The sequence below is a fragment of the Mandrillus leucophaeus genome, unplaced genomic scaffold (assembly GCF_000951045.1).
Source record: "Mandrillus leucophaeus isolate KB7577 unplaced genomic scaffold, Mleu.le_1.0 Scaffold38, whole genome shotgun sequence".
In the NCBI taxonomy this organism is placed as follows: Eukaryota; Metazoa; Chordata; class Mammalia; order Primates; family Cercopithecidae; genus Mandrillus; species Mandrillus leucophaeus.
The window spans coordinates 1,891,579-1,914,997 of record NW_012104031.1 but is presented as its reverse complement, the minus strand read 5'-3'; the positions used below and the strand labels follow the sequence as shown (position 1 = coordinate 1,914,997).

At 47.6% G+C, this 23,419-nt stretch overlaps 1 protein-coding gene across 1 annotated transcript in view; it reads right to left on the bottom strand.

Annotated features, from left to right (window-relative positions):
- PLEKHA6 (pleckstrin homology domain containing, family A member 6) overlaps positions 1 to 14,576 on the bottom strand; it is a 156,702-nt gene extending 142,126 nt beyond the window's left edge. The window contains exons 1-3 of the mRNA XM_011990450.1: positions 14,018 to 14,576; positions 7,979 to 8,055; positions 4,277 to 4,334 (exon numbers count right to left, since the gene is read on the bottom strand). Of these exons, the coding sequence (XP_011845840.1) occupies positions 4,277 to 4,334; positions 7,979 to 8,055; positions 14,018 to 14,100 (218 nt within the window). The 5' untranslated portion in view covers positions 14,101 to 14,576. The remainder of the gene's footprint in view (positions 1 to 4,276; positions 4,335 to 7,978; positions 8,056 to 14,017) is intronic.
- Between the last annotated feature and the right edge of the window lie 8,843 nt (positions 14,577 to 23,419).

The following is a 23,419-nucleotide window of genomic DNA, read 5'->3' as shown; positions in this document are numbered from 1 at the left end:
GGAGAAGGAGACAAGGGGGCGGGGGAAGACTTCCTGTTGAGCAGGAATGGGTGTTACATAGCTAGATCTTTAAGCATCAGAAAGACAGCTACCAGACCCACTATGGCTGGGATGTGGCAGGGGATGGGAAAGGTGGCCCTGTCACCTCCGAGAAGACGCCATCAGCCTGGGGAGACACTCTGTGAGCAAACCCCTGAAAGCCTTGTGGGGCCATCACGTGTGCTCTGGAGCCCTCTTGTGGATCCTTGCGGTAAGTGCATGCAGGCTTGCAGTGCGTTTCTCCCACGTTTTACCCTTTCCCCTGTTCTCTCCTCCTCCCACCGCTCTTCCCAGTAAATGACACCTTTAAAACCACAGCCACACTCAAGAGATACGTCTGTTGTGGATACTATGAGAGTCACTTCCTAAATACCCTGAAAGAAAGAGCTTGTTGACACACAATTAACATACTTCTCTGCTCCAGGGCAGATGTCAATATTTGCTCATTGAAATTTCCCTCCCTCATCCACACTAAAAGAAACAAAATAGCTCCTCCAGGTGTCTGGCTTTTATTATTACTTGGAATCCATGTCTGAAATCGTTCGAGTTTCTAACTCATCCACCAACCAAATGTCATAAACCTTTGTGGGAACTGTGAAAATAGGAAAGAACAGCGAGTCAGTCGTTCATTCATTCATTTACTCATTCAGCAGGAACTTACTAAGCACTTCCTTTGTCCAAGCAAGATGCCAAGGATGCTGGGAAGCAGCCGTGCCATCATGCTAAGATGTGAAATCAAGCACACATGAGGCTGCCTCCCCGCTTGCTTTCTATTAATACAAGCTTTGTAACATTGAGTAACACATACGAAGAGACAGTTTTTCCATTATTTGCTAAAACCGGGATGATAGAACCTCCTCATAAAGGTGCGGTGAGGAGTAAATGAGATAATGTCATAAAGCACTTAGCTCCTAGAGTGGCGGCTGCTGCTATGATGTACAGAATGACCACCGGGTCTGGAAATGTATGTGAACACAGAATTCATGGCTGGTTGATGATTAAACAATATTGCCTGTGTCTCCAGACTTTACGGCCCCCCTGTGTTGCCCCTGCCCTTGATGAGTTTTCAGTCTAGGCTACTGGTTCTCAAAGTGTGGACCCCAGAGCAGCCGCAGCAGCATAACCTGAGAATGTGTTGGAAATGCAAATTCTAGACCCTCTGAATCCAAAACTCTAGGGGTAGGGCCCAGCTATCTGTGCTCCAACAAACCCTCCAGTGATTGTGATACGTGCTCCAGTTGGAGAGTTACTAATCTAGTGGAAAATGACACAAGTATAAGCAAATAACTACAATACACGGACACATCGCTGAAGAAGTGATGTCATGGGCAGGGTTTGAAGGAAGAACAAGTGTTCTCAGGTGGACACAGGCCATGTGAGGAGACATTGGCACCTACAAAGGCCCAGATGCATGGAAGGGAAGTGGACGTTGAGGGAACCACAAGTGATTTGGTAGGGCTAGAGGAGAGGGCTAAAGAGCCAGCTGGGGAGTGTGGGAGGTGAGGCTGGGAAGGGGGGCGGGAGTGAGACTATGACGCCCTTTATGTGCCCAGATAAGGAATTTAGATTTTATCCTGTAAGTGATAGGAAACATGCAAAGTTTTTAATGGAGAATGATATGACCAAATTTGAATTCTAGAGGAAAGCACTTTTGCAGCATTATGACCTGGAGGCAGGAAGATCAGTTGGGAAGCTTCTACAATAATGGAAGTGAGAGTCCATGTGGGCCTGAACTCAGGCCATGGCTATGGGGATGATGAAAAGTGGGTGGGTTGAGAGATAATTGGGAGGAGAATTGACAGGACCTGTGGGGGAGGTGTGAGAGAGGGAAAGGTTGAGGATATCTCTGAGGGCTCTGCTTTGGTGGTATTTCTAGAAAAGGTGGAACCGGCGCAGAGAAGCAATGATTTCAAGTCTGGATACATTAAATTGGGGGTGCTCAGAAGAAAGCTCTGGGCTGGTAACTGAAGCAGAAATCAATTATGCCTCTGTTGTTTATCTCCCAATGTTTTACATGCATGAATTCATTTCAGGAAATACTGGATTCCTATCATGCACCAGAAAGGTTCTAGGAGGGAGTGAAAAACACAATAGCCAGAATCTGCTCCCAGGACTATGCAGCAGAGGGGGCCAGCAATACATAACCAAACATATACGTACACAAACATGTTTCAGGTAGTGCCCGGTGCTGTGAAGAAAAGTAAATGTGGAGGGGTGGGGGAATTCAGGCGGAGCAGTCAGGCATGGCCTCTCTGAGGAGGTGACATTGTAGCTAATCCAGAAGTCGGAACCGTGTGTGTAAATGGGAGGAGAGTGCTCCCAGGCAGGGGGAGCAGCAAGTGCCAAGGCTCTGAGGTAGGAATGGTTTTGACATGATGGAGGGAAGGGAAGATGGGAGCACAGCCTGCCAGTCATGGGACGCAAGGTCAGAGAGAGGTGGACAGGTACGTTTCTAGGGACTGGTGAGATGCCGTAATACATGTGAAAGTGTTTAATAAATAGTCTCTAGAGCCATGTACAGAAAGGAATATGAAGATGGTATCTGCAAGAGGGAGAAAAGAAGAAACAATTCACAATTCTTACTTGAAGCAAGAAGCATGTGGGTCCAAACTTAGGAAAAGCTCAGCCTATAACTGTCATGTGATATTAGAATAATTTCCAGAACAGATACTTTGAAAGGAAGAAGGAGGAGGAGGAGGAGGAGGAGGAAGAAAAGGAGGAGGAGGAGGAGGAGGAAGAGGAGGAGGAGGAAAAAGAGGAGGAGGAGAAGGAAGAGAAAGAGGAGGAGGAGGAGGAGGAGGAAGAAAAGGAGGAGGAGGAGGAGGAGGAAGAAAAGGAGGAGGAAAAAGAAAAAGAAAAGAAAAATTTGCTTTTGCTTTAAGAATATGGTTAACAGGCCCAGGCATGGTGGCTCACACCTGTAATCCCAGCACTTTGGGAGGCCAAGGTGAATGGATCCCTGGAGACCAGGAGTTCGAGACCAGCCTGGCCAACATGGCAAAACCCCATCTCAATCAAAAATACAACAATTAGCTAGGTGTGGTGGCGGGCACCTGTAGTCTTAGCTACTCAGGAGGCAGAAGCACGAGAATCACTTGAACCTGGGAGGTGGAAATTGCAGTGAACTGAGATCACACCACTGCACTCCAGCCTGGGTGACAGAGTGAGACTCTGTCTTTAAAAAAAAAAAAAAGAATAGGTTAGCAGCTAAGCTGATGTAGGTGGTAGATGATGGCAGATCTAAGTGCTGGCAGATCTTGGCGGTGGGGGATGGAAAGGTAACCCCTCCTAGTACACACAGATGAGGATTTCAAAGCAGAGAGGGAGGGAAAGGGGATGAGGCAAAGGTCCTTCCTCCCCTGGCTAGACTGGGGCTCCCTCTGGTGGTGCCATTGCCCCAGGCAGCTGGGCAGAGGCGCTTCACCATCCCTGCAGAATCTGAGGCCAGACCAGAGGGTGAGGCCCACAGGCCTGTGCACGCTGAGCCTCACCCTTGCGAATGAAACCAGCTCCCAGCCTGTCTGGGAGATGGAGAGACCCAGGCCAAGGCAGAGAGAAGTGAGTTCAACTGGGTAGCTCATGCACCACCCCAGCCCAAAGAGCTGTGTCTTCTGCTTCCAAGGTTAAGTCCAGGGCAACTTCCCAAGGCACACCTTTAGCCACGGCAGGAAATAAGGGCTCCCCAGCTCACAGAGGGGCCTACCCAACTCCTAGGAGGAAAATAGAGCATCTCCACCCACACAAACCTCCCCCAGAATCACAGGTGCCCCCGTCCACAAGAGCAAGAGTGACCAGAGCTGGCCTTGCCACCACTAGTCTGGTGTCCTCCTTCGTACACCCCATGGACACCTCCCCTTCCCACTGGCTCCACATCCTGCCCCGTGGCTCCATCTCCTGCCTCTGAACCTCTGCCTGTGTGTCTAGAACAGCCTCATTCCTCTACTTTGTTGAGCCATCTCCTTCCCACCAGTACAGCCCAGACCAAAACTCCACCCACCCCACCTCAGGAAATTTACCAGGACTGACACTGGTTACTACCCAGGCCAACATAAACAGGCACACTGATACATACGTTCCCATCTCTATCTCAGCTCTCAGGAGCCTCGGCACCTACTAGCCAGTCACAGACCCAGCAGTGCCTTCAGTGAAAAACCAGACACTTTAACCATCTCTCCTCCTGACAAGGACGAAAGCAGAACCAACAGCGACATCAGAAAGCAAACTGAGTCTTACTCACTTGATGAAATACACAGCTCCTTCCTGGGTGGAATCCACTTCCCAGCCCTTGGGCAAACCTGTGAGGAAGCAAAATCACCAGAATGAGATACCCTGGGATCAACCTCTCTTCTCTTCCTGTCTTCCCACAAACCCCACCTGCACTTAGGAGGGATGGGTGCCTGAACAGTCAGGAAAATCCAAAGATAAGCCAGTCGAGTTGAAACCAACCATTCCATCCTTTTTTGTCCGTGATTTCTAGCAGTGAGATTCCCAGCAAATAATGAGAGACACGGGAGTGGACGGGATGTTCTCCGTCAATGAGCGGTGAAGTGACCGAATGGATCATTGCTTGGTAGGACGCACTCATTCATTCAACAAATCTTTGCTGAGCATCTACTGTGCGCCAGGCCCTGTGCCAGCCCCTGGATACAACAGTGAACACACAGACGCTTCCCCGGAAGTGTCCTCAGGATCATCTAACCAGAAGGGCAGGTCACTTGCCCCAGGAACTCTTCACAGATCATTAACACCCAAGATCCGAGTAAGACTCAAGTTTCCAAATCCCAGGCCAGTGTTATGGCCATCAGGCTCTGCTGCTTCTGGACAGGACACCAAGGACCTAGGAAATCAGCCCCAGGAAAATGAAGAGACTTGCAGTTTTTACAATCTTTAATAGTGTCTCTGAACAAAAAATTTAGCCACGGAAATGCTCAGAGGAGAATCACAGAATCTCAGTGTGAACAAGGAAGTTGACAGTGGCCAGGAGGCACCCAGGCAGCCCCCACAGGTGGGCATAGCACCTCCATCTCCCAAGATCACTCGTAGGCTCTATATCATCCCACTCGCTCTCCCAAAACAGCCACCCTGGGCAGCATCCCGCCTCCCCAGCAAACAGGATTCCTTCACCCCATGGCTGAGGAGGAGGAGCCTTCTGAGAGACCCAAGAGAGTCCACTGTCAGAGGTGGGGACAGTCAGGGAGCTGGCTGAGAACATTCCTTTTGGGAGTGCGAGCCCCTGGCTGACATATTGGAAAACAGGTGGGGATTCTCTTGATGGACAGTGACTGCCACCTTTCTGGTCAGTCCACACGCCTGCCTTGTGTATGAAGTCTTACAAAGCATAGCTATTCTCTGCTGGTCTGACAGTCTCCTGCCATGTTAGCAGCTGCCTTGAGGCACCAGCTTCTGGGGAGCAGTGCCTGGGTTCTGCAGAGTAGCGGGTCCAGTTTCTAATCATTCATTTTATTCACCTGTATTTATCAAGGGTCTGTATTTCCACAGTTGCTGCTGATGGTGATGGTGCTGTTTCAGCAAAACAGGGCAGCCAGCAAGCCCAGCTCCGGCCAGGACATGGCCCACCTATCACACCAGCTACCACTTAGCGAGTGCTTCCTTCCTCTAAGCTATGCACTTTACCTCTGCTAGTGCATTTAATCTGTATAGCAACATTATACAACAGGTGTCCTCCAAAACATTTTCACCAATGACAGATGAGGAAATGGAGGCCCAGACAGGTTCATCAACTGGCTCAAGGTCACACAGGAAGTGTCTGGGCCGGGATGTGAGTGCTGCTGTGCTGCCTCCAAAGCCCACACTCTTTCCTCTGTGCTGCTCCATAAATGCTACTTGTTCCCCTCTGTCTCTGTGGGAGGATGCTGCCATTCAGGAGGGTGTGGGTTGGCATCCTCCCCAAGTAGAGGGATCCCCATTGGGTCAGAATCATAAATAATTCTGGCACTGTGATGTGCCTGGGAAAGAGGCCAGTGTGGATTATGTCCCCTGCCTTTTTCTAGCAACTTCCCTCCACACTGCCCTCTCTGCCTGGGCAACACCAAGAGTGCTTATATTCCCATCCAGGCGGAGTGCCCGCTGAGGCAGCTGCCCTCCCGGCAAGCTCCGGGGGCATCTTAACCCCTTCCCAGCCTTAGACAACCAGTTGGCTGCAGCCAAAAATGAAAGCATTGGCTCACAGACTGGTATTCATCTTCCACTCCAGCTAGGATGATAATGAAGTGAATGGACTCAACCTGTAAACAGCTGAAACACTGAAGGTGACACCACCATCAACCTGGTAGAAGAAAACAGCCCTGGCCGTAGAGTCAGGAGCCCTTGCTGCAAGTTGGAAATAATGATGGTGACAATAACAGCAGCAGCTACCTCCATTTTCGGAACCACCTCTCTGATGTAATGTCTGCTACTACTTTTTTGAGGTTCATAATCCTCTCCCCATTATAAAGATGAAGAAGCTAAGTCCGAGAAGAATTAAACCCCTAGTACAAGACCACACTGAAAGAAATAGAGCCACAATTGAGTTCAGATTTCTCTGCCTCCAAAATGTATGACTTTAACCATGACACCACTTTGCTTATTAGTCAAGTGGCCTTGAGCCAGGTACTTCCTCTCTGCTCTTCAACTTTTCTACCATAAAATGAAGAGTCGAATTCCATGACCCCTGAAGTCTCTCTCTTCCAGCAATGATCCCAGCTCAGAAGCTAAAAAGAAAAGGACTCTGAACAAGTCAAAGGCTTCATCCTGTGTGTCCAGCAGTGCCAGCCATGCCCATGAGTGACGGAGGCCCTGGAACCAGGCGCCTGGGGTTCAGTCCAGTGAAGGGCTGGAAGGCAAGAGGGGGTGAGAGATCTCCCCACATTGTAACTCACGCCCCCTCTTACTGGCCTGTGGTGGCGTCATGAGGAGGATGAATGGCTGTTCACTTAAAGTACCCAGGCCTTGTGAGTCTTGATGTCTCTACCTCAACAACTTAGACTGAAATCTTTTTCTTTGGTTGTTTCTTCATTGCTGACCTGTTTGTGTCTCACCTTTCCCACTAGCCCTGAGGGCTACCAGTGATATTTTCTCCATAATCAGCAGCAATGTCAGCCTTGTCCCCTTTCACGTTTCTCCTCAGTGGGAGAAACAGGCGCTCCCACTAGCCACGTGGGGTCATTTACATTTGAATTAATTAGGATTAAAAATCCATCTGGGCACAGTGGCTCACACCTGTAGTCCCAGCACTTTGGGAAGTCGAGGTGGGTGGATCACCTGAGGTCAGGACCAGCCTGGCCAACATGGCAAAACCCCATCTCTACTAAAAATAAAAAAAATTAGCTGGGTGTAGTGGCACACGCCTGTAATCCCAGCTATTTGAGGGGCTGAGGCAGAGGATTGTTTTGACCTGTGGAGGCAGAGGTTGCAGTGAGCCGAGATCGTACCACTGCACTCCAGCCTGTGCGACAGAGTGAGACTCTGTCAAAAAAAAAAAAAAAAAGAAAAAGAAAAATCAAGCCCTCAGTGATGCTTGTATTTCATTTGTTCATTGCCACATGTGGCTCATGGCAATTGTATTGGGCAGAGCAGAAAGAGAACACTTCCATCATGACATAAAGTTCTAGAGCGCAGCACTGGAGGCTGGCTTCTGTCAGTGCAAGAGCCCTTGAGACAGGGGATTTTCTGACTGGGCAGAGGGATGAAAGAAGAGTAAAAACCTCTGTCCTCAAAGGTCTGTCTCAGACACCAATTTTGGAGGTGGAAGCCTGGAGAGACACTGAGGTGAGCTCCAACCAGCCTGCAGTCTCCCCCAGATGGCAGTCCAAATGCTAAGCTGAGTCCATCCATGGAGAAAGGAAAAAGTCAGAAGCAAAGTTGGGGCACAGAATTCCTGCTGCCACCTCAAGCTATTGCATCCTCCTCGATTGTAAAGGCGGGGACAGAGGATCCTTACCTGGGCAGGAGGTATGTCCACTCTGGATGGGTGACTTTGTTCCAGGGTGCACCCAGCTGGTTGACTTTTCCTCATCGCTACAGAAAGACCAATAAGAAAGTGTCAGCTACAAGAGAGGTTTTTCTGAGTGGGACACTCATCTCCAGATTCACATTAACACCGACTATTCAATCCCAGACACACGAGATGGGAGCGTCCACAAGGCTGTTCATTCGTTCACATTCACAGAGTATTATTTACGGAGTACACTCTGAGGGTTTCAAGATGAGTAATATCGAATCCCTAACCTCAAAGAATCTACAACCCACTGGGAAATAGATGCATAAAAAGATAGCTGCAATACAATGTGATAGGCACTATAATCCCTATTGTAAGTATGCGTAAAAAGTGTGATACCATCACAAAGAAACGAGTGTTACCTGGCATGAGGTTAAGGAAGGAGAAGCATGAAGGCTTCATGACAGAGGCAATGTTAGAGATGATTGCTAAAGGCAGGTGGGAAGAACAAGGAAGGTCCTTAACTGGCAGTTTCTCTAATGGATAAGAAAAGGAGGAGACTGAGTGAACCCATAGTCCTTGTGTGTCAACAATGCTACGTATTTTTCATTCACGACATTCCCTCACACTAGGAATTTTACACATTATGAATCTGAGGTTCAGAGAAGTTAAGAAATTTGGCCAAAGTCACAACCAGTAAGTGATGAAGACAGGATTCAGACCTAGATCTGTCCCTGACAAAACTCTTTCTGATACCTCACACCCAGCAAGGCAGGCTCCCCAGCAACACAGACCCTCTGGGTTGTAGATTCAATGGCAGATGAAGTCATCATCATTTCTCAATCCCCACCGACCAAGTGACACAGACTTTTCCAGAGCCAGATGTGACCCAGCAAGAAGCACCTGACTGTCTTGGCTACTTCAGGTATGTGGAGGAAGGGACTCTCAGATCACCTGGATCACCCAGGCTTTAGGATGGTGTCTTGGAGCCCAGGCCAAGACTCTACTCAGTGTCTTTAAGGTATAATGGATGTAGAATAAACTCCACTAAGAAAGACTCCATTAAACTTTTATTAAAGTGAGATATTGAATAAACTCCCTATAAAATTTACAATTTAATAGTTTTGACTTATCTATAAACCTGTGGAACTGCCACCAAAATCAAGATAATGAATTCCCAAACTTTCTCTGTGGCCCTTTGTAATTCCTCCTTTCCAGCTACCACCCCTAGCTCTTTCTATCCTCACCCCTCTCCCCAACAACTGATTTGTTTTCTGTTACTGTAGATTAGTTGCATTTTCTAGAGTTTTATATAAATAGAATCATACAGTCATACAATAGAATCATGCAATCATACAATCATACATCTTTGCCTGATTTTTTTTTTTTTTTTTTTTTTGAGACAGTCTCACTCTGCCATCCAGGCTGGAGTGCAGTGGCACAATCATAGAGTCATTTGTAGCCTCAAACTTCTGGGCTCAAGCAACCCTCCCTCCTCAGCCCCCTGAGTAGGTAGGACTACAGGCATGCACCACCATGTCTGACTTTTTTTTTTTTTTGAGATGGAGTATCGCTCAGTCACCCAGGCTGGAGTGTGCAGTGGCACAATCTTGGCCCACTGAAACCTCTGCCTCCTGGGTTCAAACAATCCTCCCACCTCAGCCACCCAAGTAGCTAGAGTTACAGGCATGCACCACCATGCCTGGTAAATTTTTCTTGTATTTTTAGTAGAGACGGGGTTTCATCATGTTGGCCAGGCTGATCTCAAACTCCTGACCTCAAGTGCCTCGGCATCCCAAAGTGCTGGGATTATAGGTATGAGCCACCACACCTGGCCTCTGGCTATTTTTTTTCAGAGACAAAGTTTTACTATGTTGCCCAGGTTGGTTGCAAACTCCTGACCTCAAGTGATCCTCTTGCCTTGGCCTCCCAAAGCACTGGGATTACAGTGTGAACCACAGCACCCAGTTGTCTGACGTTCATGCTTTTGTCCATGTTGTGGCATGTGGTCGTTTGATTCCATTTGATTGCTGAATAGTGTTCCATTGTAGGAAACATCACAGTGTATTCATTCATTCACCTGTTGCTGAACTTACAGGTTGTTTTCAGTTGTGGGCCACTACAAATAAAGCTACTAGGAACATTTGTGTACTAGTGTTGGTGTAAACATATACTTTTTTTTCTATTGACTCCACTAATTTTCTCTAAAGTTGGACATCTGTTACAGGAAGAGATCTCCCAGCTAACCTACCCCTCTGATAAGCAGAGAAAAAAACAAAGTCACTGTTCTAGTGACCTCTGAGCTCGGGCACCACTGAAGAAGACTCTAACATACTGGGTCTCTGGTCTTAGCTTTGGTTCTCGGAGGCAGTGGAAGAGGAAGCCAATAAAAAGGAAGGGCTTGGAGAGGAAGTCAGCCAGTGCCCTCACCTCCAATACATCTCTCCTGAGATTTTCCAGCCCCTGACTCTCCCCTCCTTGTACACTGTCAGCCCCCTCAGACTTCCCATCTATCTCTGCCCCACTGGATATCACAGACAACCCTATCACACCCTTGACATTCCATCACAACCCTCAACTTCCTCTTCCCCTTGTCCTTGCACCATCTTGCACCCCTTGCACCCCTTGTCAGCACCCCCATCTGGGACAGTCACAGGCCGTCTCCACTCCAGCACTGGGCTGATGGGGGAACTGGGCCTGGGAGGACTGGGGTCACTGCAAATCCAGTCTCCCAGCTTAGCTGAGCCCTGAGTGCCACCTAGAATCTTCTTCAAGGTCCCCAGTCAGTTGTCATCCGCAGAGAGCTCCAAGGCTTTCCCGCTAATCTCAGGTCCCAGGCCTGCCTCTGCTACCCAGCCCCTCTCCTGCGCAGAGGATCTTATCTCTTAATCGAAGAAAAAATAGAAAAGATTAGGTGGGAGCTTTCCCAGTATGCCCAATCACCTCACCACCAAAACTTACCCAGATTCTCACCCATCCTTTAATACTTGTCTTCCTCTGGAGAATAGGTAGCCTTCTCTCCCCTTTAAGGCTAATCTCTCTGCCTGGGTTATCGTCCCCCTTCTCTCCCATCTTTTCTCTGTTGAGCATCCCAGCCTTGCATCTTCACCTCCTCTCTCTTTCTGGGGTCCATCCCTTTATTCTCCTCCTCTGTCTGTGTCTTCTATAGTCTCAGTACTCTGCCTCCCTCTCAATGCCATGTCCCCTGGCAGCTTCCTGTCTCACACTCCTCATTCCTGACCAAACCTTTGACAGTAGTCTCTCCTAGCTTTCTCCACTTCCTGGCCTTTCATTCACCAATCCCCTGCAACCTGGTTTCTGTTCCCAGCCCTCTCCTGAAACCACTTTCCTAGATGTCATTAAAGGCCTCCCCCTCTCCTAAATCCACTAGGTGTTTTTTAGCCTTTGGCCCATTTGGCTTGTCTGCTGCATCCAATACTGTTGAATTCCTTTTTTCTTCTTAACATCCCTCTTCCTTGCCTTCTGGGGTGGCATTCTACCCTGGTCCTGGTGCCGCCCACCTCTGCAACCTCTCGGTCTTACTCTCCAACCTGGCCTCTGTTCCTCTATCCCTTCCTTAACACTGGTGCTGCCTGGGTATACTCCTGTCTTTTCCCTCGCACTATTCTGGGTGGTTCTACCCCCACATGATGACCCTTTTCCAGCCCAGGCGTCTCTCTTCAAACTCTATCCTGTATATCCAGGTGTCTGTTAGACAGCATCTCCTGAATGTCCCCCAGGGACATCAACTGCAGTGTTTCCCCACTAAACCGGTACTCCCCCTAAAATGCACTCCTCTTGCCATACTCCTGACCTCTTTCAAACTCAAGCTGGAAATTCTAAGCTTTACCTTTGATTCCTCCCATTGTCTCCCCTTCCCAGAATTCAAGCTTTAGATGAATATTCCTGATTTGGTTCCTGAAGATTTCTCCCATCTCTCCCTCCCCTTCTCTTCTATTCTCACCATTTTAATTCAGGCCCCATCAGCTGTCTCCTGGACTTTTGCAACTGTTTCCTAACTGCTTTCCATACCTTAAGTTTCTCCTCCTGCCTCTCGCTCAGCCTCAAATCACTGCCCATGAAGCTGCCAGAGAGAAGGCTCTAAATGCAGATCTGATGATGTCAAGTCCCAGTTTGAAATCTCCTTTGGCTTCCCATCACCTACAGGATGGAGTCCAGACCCCTTAGCTAAGCACGTAAGGGCTCTCTCAAGCTGCCTCTTCCTACTTTTCCTCCTGGGCCTCTACAGTAATTCAGCAGCTCCACTCCATCTCCACTGAACCTCTCCGAGTGCTCTAGGTTACCTGTTCCCCAGCCCCCATTGGTGCCTTTATTTCCCCAAGCCTCTACTTCCAAGGCTTCTTTCACTCTTGTCTCTCCTCCAGAATCAGCTCAAATGCTTCCTCCTCTGGGAAGCCTTCACTGAACTCCCTGGAGAGCATTAGTTCTTTCCTTCCCATAGCATCTTGCAAATGCCTCAAGAATGTACCATAGTATTTCCTAAGTATTGATTTATGTTTTCTCCCTGTTACCTTAAAGTAAAAACCTACATCTTATTGTTTTTTATCTCCCATGCCTAGCACTGCAGCAAAGAGTGGATGCCCAATAAATGTTTGTAAAATGAAAGAGGAAAATAATCTGGATGGCAAGTAAGAGATCAGGAAGAAAGAAGAGAATGAACCACTTCATCAGTATACCTGAGGGGCTCATGGAAATTCACATTCTAAGACCCTCCCCCAGATGGTCTGAATAGGAATCTCCTGAGGTAGGGCTCAGGAATCTACCTGCTTAATAAGTTCCTTGGGTGATTCTTATAAACTCTAATGTCTCAAGTCACTGCAGTTTTAATATTGCAGAAGTTCTGTTATTTAAGAATCTGACTTAGGGTCAAGACCTTTAATGGAGTTAATTTCTAAGATAACATAATTACAACATCAATTATGATCATGGTGGTGACAATTACAGAAGAAAGGCCTAAAGCAAATGTGGAAACTTAGAAACACCAAAGAGAAACCGCTGCCTGCCTGAGCCCCTGCAAAGGCAGTTTGGTACCTGGGGAAGCAGTGCACTCAGTCAGCAGATGCTAGGCTGAGTCCCAGCTCTGATTAACAAGTGGTTTTCTCTTCGACCGGTACTTTCAATACCTCTGGACCTCAGTTCCCCGTTTGACAAATGAAGGGATTGCTTCTAAGATTCCTTGCAGCTCTGATGTTTTGTAAGTGGCTATCTTGAGGAAGGAAAAGCTCGTCAAGTATGGGTAACAGTCCAAGACGCTGTGCTTCTAGACTTGCTATATTTCTGGGAGATGTCTATCCTGGCAAAAGATGACTGTAGTAGAAGCGAGCCAAAAGAGAGCCAGCAGGGCCACTTTGTTATAATGAGATTATGCCAGAGCCATTTTGGTTTATGAAATTAATATAACAGTGCTAATATATTACTGAGAGTAGCAAAGGCGCTCTCTCTCTCAAGAATGCTAAACATACAGTGGGCATTGTGCCCTTCTCTCTTGACCACAGCCCCATAAAGAAGCAGGACAGGAGAGGAGAACTGCTGTCCTGGGCACGCTGAGTCTGGGGTGAGGGTTGCCAGGAACTGGGTGGCAGAGGCAGGATCTCCTGGTATGTTGTCACTTAGCCCAAGTCTTCCCATAGGAGAGTCTGGGGGGAAATGAAAGACCTACCTCTGGCCCTTTCAGGGAAGGAGCTGAAAAAACTCCAGGTTGGGCATTAGTCTAGTCATCCTCCTGGAGGCCTCGCATGTGACCAAGGAGAGGGAGAAAGGGCAGCACTCCCCTGCCCTGCCCTGCCTCTCCGAGCTGAGAGAATGCCAAGCCTTTGCTGGACTTTGACCCATTGAGGAAAAGGCGGGAGACACATTCAAACAGGCATGGTGATAAACTTATTAGTCATGCCCGCCCTTGCAGCCACCGCTTCACCCACCGCTTCACCCACCTTCTCCAGCCTGCCCCCAACCCCGCCACTTTTCAAGTTGGACAACTTAAAGGAAAAAATTGAAATAAAAAGAAGAGGGAGACCAACATACTTGATGAAGAAGATTCTCCCACCACCGTCAACTCCGTAGGCCCACCGGCCGGGCAGGTCCAGCCAGTCAATCTCATCGGCCATCTCGGTGTCCCTGCAGCCCCTCTGGCTCTCTGTGCCTCCAGGTGCCGGCTGGGCAGGGGGCTTGGTACCCGGGACCCCCCACTTGCTGCCCCCTTCTAGAGGCCGTGGTGGGGGAGGGGGTCCGGCCGGGCAGGCGGCGTCGCTCCCGGGTCCCTGGCAGTGGCTGGCCTCCCACTGAAGACGCGCTGGCTTCAAGCCGGGAGGCAGGGAGCAGGCAAGCGCTTAACCCTGGCCGGCCGGGAGCCCCAGACACCACCTGCCCCCTCCTCGACTCGGAGCTCCTCTTCGGACCGTTTCCTGAACTTTAATGACGGGCAATTAGCGCGGTGAGTAATTATGATGGCTTTCCTGCCGGGACTGTTAACGGGCAGCGCTGGGTCTCCGTTCCTCCTGGCACTGCTGCCCTCCAGCCTGGCGGAGCCCGGCGAGCAGAAGCTGGAGCGGGGAGGATCCCTCCCCGAAGGGAGCAGGTTGCAGTGCGAGCAGGGGTGTTGCCTCTCCGCTCCCAGCTCGGATCTTGCACTTGAACCACCGGCGGGGCTGGGGGCGGAGCCGCGCCGCCGCCTCGGAAGGTAATTCACAGCGCGGAGAACTAGCCGGCAGCCCCAAGTCCCCCAGTCCAGGCGCACCGCGCGGGGAACCAGTTTGACTGAAAGTGCTTTGAATCAGGAACCTGATGGATATGTCCAGCCACTGAAGGGAAAAGGGGAAGTGATTAAACCTGGTTCTATCTGGTGGGAGGTTAGGAGAGAAACAAAGGTCACAGGCACGGAAGTGTGGCGGGGCTATGAGCAGCCGGGGACCCGGGGAGCCTCTCCTAGCTCAGATGCCAGCCTGATTAGTCAAGCTAGTCCTTACCTTTCTTTACCAGCACCTCCTCCAAGAAGCCTGCCATGACTAAGTAGAGTCACAGGGAGACCTTAGAAATACTCAGAAACCAACAGCGTTTATGTCCCTCCATTCCATTCCCCCTAACTTGCACCAGCAATCGAAAAGGAAAAAGAAAGAAAAATAGAAAGAGAGAGAGAAGGGAATGTTATGTGTACGGAATGTAGACTGCAAGCATTTCATACTGGCATACCAAAAACAGTATTGCTGGAGCCCACAGTTTTGCTATCTCAGGGTCTATATTAAAGTTAGCCGGCTTAGGCAACATAGCAAGACCCTGTCACTACAAAATAATAATAATTAATTAGCTGGACCTGGTGGCATAAGCCTGTAATCCCAGCAACTCAGAACACTGTCAGGAGGATCACTTTGAACCTGGGAGGTCGAGGCTGCAGTGAGCTGTGATCCTGCCAGTGCACTCCAGCCTGGGCAACAGAGCGAGACCCTGTCTCAAAAAAGAAAAAATGCTGGAGTCCATTTGGCTTTCCCGGCTTAGTCCGGATCTGCCCCTGGGGCTCCATTTAGGTACATACAGTTCCAATCCATGTGCCAGGCCCAAGAGAATAATTAGACAATGAGAGAGACACCTGTGTTTAAAGGGAGCAATGTGTTCCATGACAGTTGGCAATTATCTGTTGGGCAAACATACATTTTGTGAGTATTCTAGGAGACTTGATCCCCATTTCACATAGGTAATTCCTATTCATCCTTTCAGTGTCTACTCATGTGCCACCTCCTCCAGGAAGCCATTCCTGACACTACCGCAGAGAGATTTATAGGTCCATCCTCCATGTGTCAAGGCACCTGATGAATAACCTTATAGTAGCACTTATCACACTGTAATGCAATCCTTGATTTAGTCATCTGTCTCCTCCATGTGTGCTCCTTGGGGCAGGAACTCCATCTTACCCATCTTTATAGCCCTGGCAGCTGTCTGTGGCACCCAATTAACAATTTTTATTTATTTATTTATTTATTTATTTATTTTTTTTGAGACAGAGTCTCGCTCTATCGCCCAGGCTGGAGTGCAGTGGTGCAATCTCGGCTCACTGCAACCTCCACCTCCCGGATTCAAGTGATCCTCTCACCTCAGCCTCCAGAGTAGCTGGGGCTACAGACACTCACTACCATGCTTGGCTAATTTTTTTGCATTTTTACTAGACAAGGGGTTTCACCATGTTGGCCAGACTGGTCTCAAACTCCTGACCTAAAGTGATCTGATCCACCTGCCTCAGTTTCCCAAAGTGCTGGGATTTACAGGCATGAGCCACCGCGCCTGGCCCAATTAACATTTGATGAATGCTTGATATGGTCATAACTGGGAACTACTCTTAACTCTAACCACAGTCCTATACTTTTAGACTTTATTTAGAGGCACTCTGAATATAACCATCAGCATCATCAGGGTGTGCGTGGGGAGCTCTTTCTGGGAAAAGAAACAGCTTGTGATCCTTCTCATAGATCCCAAATGCTCAACCTGGAGGGTTTAAAATGTATACATCTGATAGATGGTAAAGCTAGGAAATGCCTCAGAGAACATTTAGTCCAATCCTCTTGTTTTGAATATGGCAACTGAGGAACAGAGAAGGGAAAGGGGCTGGTCAAGGTCACCGAGAAAGGTGGTGGCTGAAAAGGATCTGCCCACCAATGTCTCAGGCCAGAGCTGTTTTCATTACATCATTCTCACTCCAACACTGGAAATGGACTCTGCCAACATCCTGGCTGCCAGATCTAAGTTAAGTCCATTCTCCAGAAGCAGAAGACATGCAGAAATCCATAATGTCCAAATTATTTCTCTCTTCTCAGATCCTACAAATTTCTAGCAGAGAAAGCTTCACTTGACAGTAAAGCAGAGCTGCACTTGGGAAGCACAGATGAAGGTCTAGGTGCCCCTTCGTTTCTGAATTGGGGAAGCTTGGCAGATCAAGGGAGCAGACTCTGCCAGGCTGCAGTCCCCTGTCACCAGCCGTATGAAACACCTGTAGAACTCACGCCACTGACAAAGCACAGAGCCACCTGCCTAGCCCCTGTTATGGCCAAGAATATAAACTGCCAGAGTTGCTGCCAAGATGCCTCAAGGGAAAATACCAGCAATCAGTGCACTTCCAGTCCAACCTGAGCAACCAGTAAGGGCAGCTGCTTGTGCTGAACGTGGGCGGAAACAGGGACAAGATGACATATATTTGAAAACATGTATTACACCACTGTCTTCTTTGAGTGCCTGTTGATCTCTTTCTCCACAAGATTTTTGTCTTGTTTAATGTCTAATCTAGCCTGGGGTCCCTAGGGACATTTACCTAGATGAGAAAAGGCCAGTGGCTCAGATTTTTAAGTGTTTATTACTCATTTGAAATAAGAAATCAGGTTTGAAAATATTTTCCTAACTGTGGTGTAGTCTCGCTAGTGACTTTTTCCATGCTAGCTCTTGTTGATCAATTATGATTAGTATGGATACTGCTAGTAATGACATTTTAGCAAAAGAGCTAAAGACATGTAGAAAAAGAGTAGAAAGCCCAAATAGAAGAAGCTATTGGTTCAACAATGACCTGGAAGAGAGAAGGAAGGTTGATATATTAAAATGAAAATCATACATGACTGGCAACGAAGTCAGAAATTTACCTGTCTGATTGCTTTTCCCCCCACAGCAAATTTTTTTTAATCCCTTTAAAAACTTTTTATTTATTTATTTATTTGCTTAGAAACAGGATCTCATTTTGTCACACAGGCTAAGGTGGTGCAGTGGCACAATCAGAGCTCACGGCAACCTTGAACTCCTGGACTCAAGCAATCATCCCACCTCAGCCTCCCAAAATGCTGGGATTACAGGAGTGAGCAAGTGTGTCTGGCCTCTTTTATCTCTTTAAAAGGCAACCAAGCATTTGGAAAAAATATATCAATCATATTTATAAATTATTCTGATTCTCCATTATATTCTGATGTCTTAATCACTTCAACGTTACTATTTCTGGTTTGATATCTGTGGTAGGCTGAAAAACAGCTCCTCAAAAGCTATCTGCATCAAATCCCTGGAACCTATTAATGTTCCCTTATTTGGAAAAAGGTCTTTGCAGATACAATTAAGAATCTTAAGATGAGAAAATCATCCTGGATTACTGGGGTGAGCACTAAATCTAATGACAAGTGTCCTCATAATAGACACATAAGAAATTTAATAGAAGAGGTGAAAGTCATGTGACTATGAAAACAGAGATTGGAGTGATGTGACCACAAGTCAGGGAATGTTGGCAGCCACTAAAAGTTAGAAGAGGCAAAGAGTACATTTTCCCCTAGAGCTTCCAGAGAGAGTGCAGCCCTGCCAATACCTTGATTTCATTCTGAACTGTGAGAGTATAAATTTCTGTTGTTTTAAACCAACCGATTTGTAGTAATTTGTTACAGCAGCCATGAGAAATTAATACAGAACCTACAAGAAAATCAAAACTCAGTGAGGGCCAGGTGTGGTGGCTCATACCTGTAATCCCAGCACTTTGGGAGGCCGAGGCGGGTGGATAACTTGAGGTCGGGAGTTCAAGACCAGTCTGACCAACATGGTGCAATCCCGTCTCTACTAAAAATACAAAACTTTTTCGGTGACGCACGCCTGTAATCCCAGCTACTCGGGAGGCTGAGGCATGAGAATAGCTTGAGTCCAGGAAGTGGAGATTGCAGTGAGCTGAGATAGTGCCACTGCACTCCAGCCTGGGTGACAGAGTAAGACTCTGTTTCAAAAAAAAAACAAAACCCTCAATGAGGACTGAAATAAATGTCCATTATTTTTACCTCTCCAGCATCTACTCTCTCTTCTTCTGTTAATAGCCCCAGGTTTCCTTTTGACATCTATCTACTCTCTGCCACTCTCAGCCTGTGTGGGTTGGGTGGGCTCCCCACCTTTACTCTCAAGCTCCACTGAGGGTTGGGCTGTGACACAGATCTGGCCAGAGATCTGACAACTCTCCATTTCCCTGGTTCAGGAAAGGACACAGGACTCAGACGAGACCAATGAGACTCCATTTTTTAAAGATCCCCAAATTCCTGGGAAGAAGCCCTTTTCCTCTTGCATTTGAAGGTGGCACATGTTGTGTGGCTGTTGCTGGTGTCGTCATGTGGGGCCTGCCTGAAAGTGAAACCAACACAGGAGGAAGTGAAGCCAGAAGACGGAGAGAGACTGGGTCCTCCTTATATCCTGGGAGCCCTGGGATCCAGCTTGCCAGAGAGGCTCTACCCCTAAATTTCCAGCTATAGGTGCCAACAGACCTCTTACTTCCTTTCTAGTTGGTTTGAGCTGGGTTTCTGCCCCTAAAAATGAAAAAGTCCTCACCAATATAAAAGTCACAGAAAAAAAGGCTTTTTGTGTGTAATGGGAAAGCCAAAGAGATAATCATGTGTGTTTCTAGTGACTCACAAATAGGAGCTCTTCTGTTCTGAGAAAACCACAACTTTAGATCAAGAAAGGGTCTTAGTGATCATCTACCCCCAAAATTACATTTTTCCCAACGAAGATACTAGAGAATTCAGGAAAGTACCCAGAGTTGTGGCAATTCCACAGTAGAGTTAAGACCAAAACTCAAATCTCCTGAAAACCTGATCAGTAGAAAGTTCATATTGAGGCATTTGCTACATCATTTAAACATATTTGGCCAAGAGACGCACATAGTTACAAGAAGACTGTAACAGATTCCTTTGCTCTATTAAAGAATAACCACAACAGCAATCTGCATTGAGGGCTGGTGTTTAATAGTTATGCTCACCTGCAGGCAAGGTCACTAGCCACTGTTGATTTTCTTCTAAGAACTAGGAAGCAAAGGAAAGGAAGGCAACAGCCATCTCTGCTGGCATTCGAGATATGGCTCTGTAAATATGCAAGGGCTCAGACACACTAGCTGCTTAATTAAAGTCATACCTCTATAAGGACTTGAAAGAGAAGGGTTTCATTATGAAAACTGCCATTCTAGTGCTAGCATCCAGAGGATGGCAGAATTCTGAGGTTTCCCCACAACCATGTATATTGAATTGCACTGGTTCCACAGATATTTATTGATACCCTCTGTGGGCAAGGACAGAGTGTCCCTCCTCTCACGGAGTTCACATTTAATAAGCATGTGGTCTCAGAAGATAAGTCTATAGAGAGAAATGGACAGAGTAAAGGGAACAAAAGGAACACAGTGGGTGCTGCTGTCCTATATTGTGTATATTTTACATAGGGTAGTGAGGAAGGGCCTCAGTGAGAAGAATGGCATTTGCACAAGGGCTTGAAGGACAGGAGACAGCAAATCGTGTGGATAGCAGGGAAGCACGTTCTAGGCAGAGGAAATAGTAAGTGCAAAGATCTGGAGGCGGAAGCAGCCTTGAAGTGTCTGAGAAACAACAAGGAGGCCAGTAAGGCTGGAGCAGGGTGAATGAGGGAGAGAACAGGATGAGATGAGGATGGAGGGTGGAGGCAGGCCAGGTCATTCCAAGCCAGTGTAAGGAGTTTTGCTTTTATTCTAAATGAGACAGAAAATGGTTGGTTGGTTTTGAGTGCAGAAGTGACATGATCTTCAGGACTTCACGTATTTAGAGGATCACTCTGACTGCTGTTTGAAACAGGGTCGAAGCAGATTCTAGTTAGGAGGCTATTGTAATAATCCAAGCAAGACATGATGATGGCTTGGTTCAGGATGTCGGGGGAAGAAGCAGTGAGAAAGAGTTAAGATTCTGGGTATCTTTTGAAGGTAGAACTGACAGGATTTCCTGATAGACTGTATTTAGAGGAAGAGGAGTCAGGACGACTCCAAGGGATTTGGTCTGGGCGGCCAGAAGGATAGAGTTGCTATTCACTGAGATGGGGGTAGACTGCAGGTAGAGCAGGTGTGGCAGGGAGTTGGGGGAATCAGAAGTTCAATTTTGAGCATGTTAAGTTGGAGATGCCTATGAGATAGTCAAGCAGAGATGCCAACAAGGTGAGTGGATGTATAAGACTATTAGGTTGGTGCAAATGTCATCTCAGTTTTTGCCATTAAAAACAATAGCAAAAACCACAATGACATTTGCACCAACCTAATAGAAGACTAAGGAGTAGAGATATGCATTAGTATTTTTCAGTGACTAGAAGGTATTATAGCCCTGAGGCCGGTTGAGATCACAAAGGAAATGAGTGTAGGGAGACAGGAAACAGAGATAAATGGCTGAGAACTGGGGCATTCCAAATGTCAGAGGTCAAGTTAATAAGAAAGAACCTGCAAAGGAGACTGGAGAACAAGTGCCCATGAAACAGGAGAACAACAGGACGGCAGTGTCCTGGAAGTGTGCCTTGTGTGTATTCACATCACTCACAAGCAGAAGCAATGTACGAGTGGTGCCTGTGCTCCAGAAGGGCTGAGGTTAGGGTGGGTTCTGTCTGAGCAGGAAGCAACTTGTACTCCTGGGTGAAAGGGTGGAGACACAGCCCAGGTGATTTTTAAGTTGGTCTGAGAACAGGCCTGGGAAAATGATCATTTTGGCTAATGAGCCCTTGCTCTTCCGTAGAAAAGTGCGCTGAAATGTGCTTCCTTCAGCTCCATCTCTCAAAGCCTCTGCTCTGGCTTCTCCTGGGATTGACGCCAGCCCAAGATGGCTGGCTGACTCTTCCTGCCAGGATGTGTCATGGAGCAGAGAGCTGGCACTGACAGTTCCCCAGAGGGGGAGGAGAGGACTGAAATTGTCGGGGCAAGATATGGGCCCGTGGAGCCCAGAAGAATGGCCCCGTCTGTAGTCCACCTGTTGACATTTCTTCTCTGGGTCTCTTCTTGACTTGACAGCTCTTTCTAGGTAGGCAATGCTCTTTCAGGGCTGACTTTAATGTGTGTTCTGGGGTTTTTCTAGAAAATAGCAGCTGGTGCCGACTTTGGCATTTCCTGGGACTAATGTAGCACTTTGGTTCAATTTAGTTCAATAAAATTATAAGGCACAATTATGCCTCCATCTCTGTAAAAACTGTTTCTGCCTTCAGCCAATCAGCTTCTTCCTCTCTTGTCTCTGTCACCCACCAACCTGCTGGTCAGTCCTCTCCGCTCATCAAGGACCTTGGCTCCCAGTTCAGCAGCTTCTTCTCCCTCCCATATCTCCCTCTCATTCTGGGTGATTTCAGCACTAATGTGAATGAACTATCTATCCAGTGTCCTAACCTTACAATACGTTGATTCCCTCAACTCTGGGGCTACTCACCTAGCCTCTAATAACCTACTCATACCCAAGGCCTCACTTTGGACTTTCTCACCACTCAGATTTGCTCCAACCTGGAAAACTTAAACTCTAATGTCCTACTTCCTGAGAACAGTTTGGGTCCTTCTCATACCCTGATTCCTTTCTTCTCTTTATACCTGCTCCTTGCCTTCTTCCTTCAGTACATTTCCTCCTAATCTATCAACCAAAGCCTCATTCCACTTCCTGCGTTATTCAGTCCAGACTCATAGCCTGTCACTTTATCCTTGCTAATATCCTTGTCCATTTGTCCTCAGCTGTATCAACACTGCAAGATGCCACTCTGGATTAATCCATCCACTTTTCTGCTCCTGCCCAGAAAAATATCACATCCAGCCACCGGAGGAATTAAGTTTGTACCCCTGTAAATTCACTCTCTAGCCTTCCATATACCTCTTGCTGGGTCTACAGCTGCTCTCAGCAGCAGACTTCATCATTATTCTAAGAGAAAATAAAGGCAATCAGAAAAGAACAACTTCCCCTCAGTCTTCCTAAGCCTACTATTAACAATTTTATCTATATTTCTACCCATCTGTCTCTCTTTGCTCCTATCCAAAGCTAAACTTTACATGTCCCCAACCCTACACGTGCCCATCCCTCACCAGCTTCTCAAAATTCTTACTCCATCAATTATCTCCTCACCTCTATATTTTCAAGCTCTCCCTCACTTCTAGTTCTTTCCCTCAAGCCTATAACTAAGCTCAAGATTTCTACTATAGAGGGAAAAAAAAAACCACAAACCCACCCCCACTCCCAGATGCCACATTACCACTCTCCTTCCTTCTACTTCAAGTTTCTTAAATGAGTGATCTCTGCACTCAGGGTGTCTTATTCCTTGCTTCCCAGTTACTCATAATCTGGCTTTTGTGCCCACAACTCCTTGAAATGGCTGAAACTATTCTGGCAAAGATAGACCCTTATGTCCAGGTTGCTAAATCCAACACTTTTCAGTTCCCATCCTAGGTGACCTCTCTGTCGCATGTGATAGCCCTGGCTGTCCCCACTCCCTGCACTTCCTGCCTCCTTTTGTTTCACCACTCTGTGCCCCAGCCATCCTGAAACCCTACAGTTCCTTGAGTGTGCCTTTGTGCCTGTGGCTTCCTCGACCTGAAGAACTCTTCTCCACCCATGTCCTGTTTTCCAATTCTCCTTCCAAATGCAGCCCAGGAAGGAGCCCTCTGTACTTGCCTGGCAGCCTGTGCTTCTCACTGCT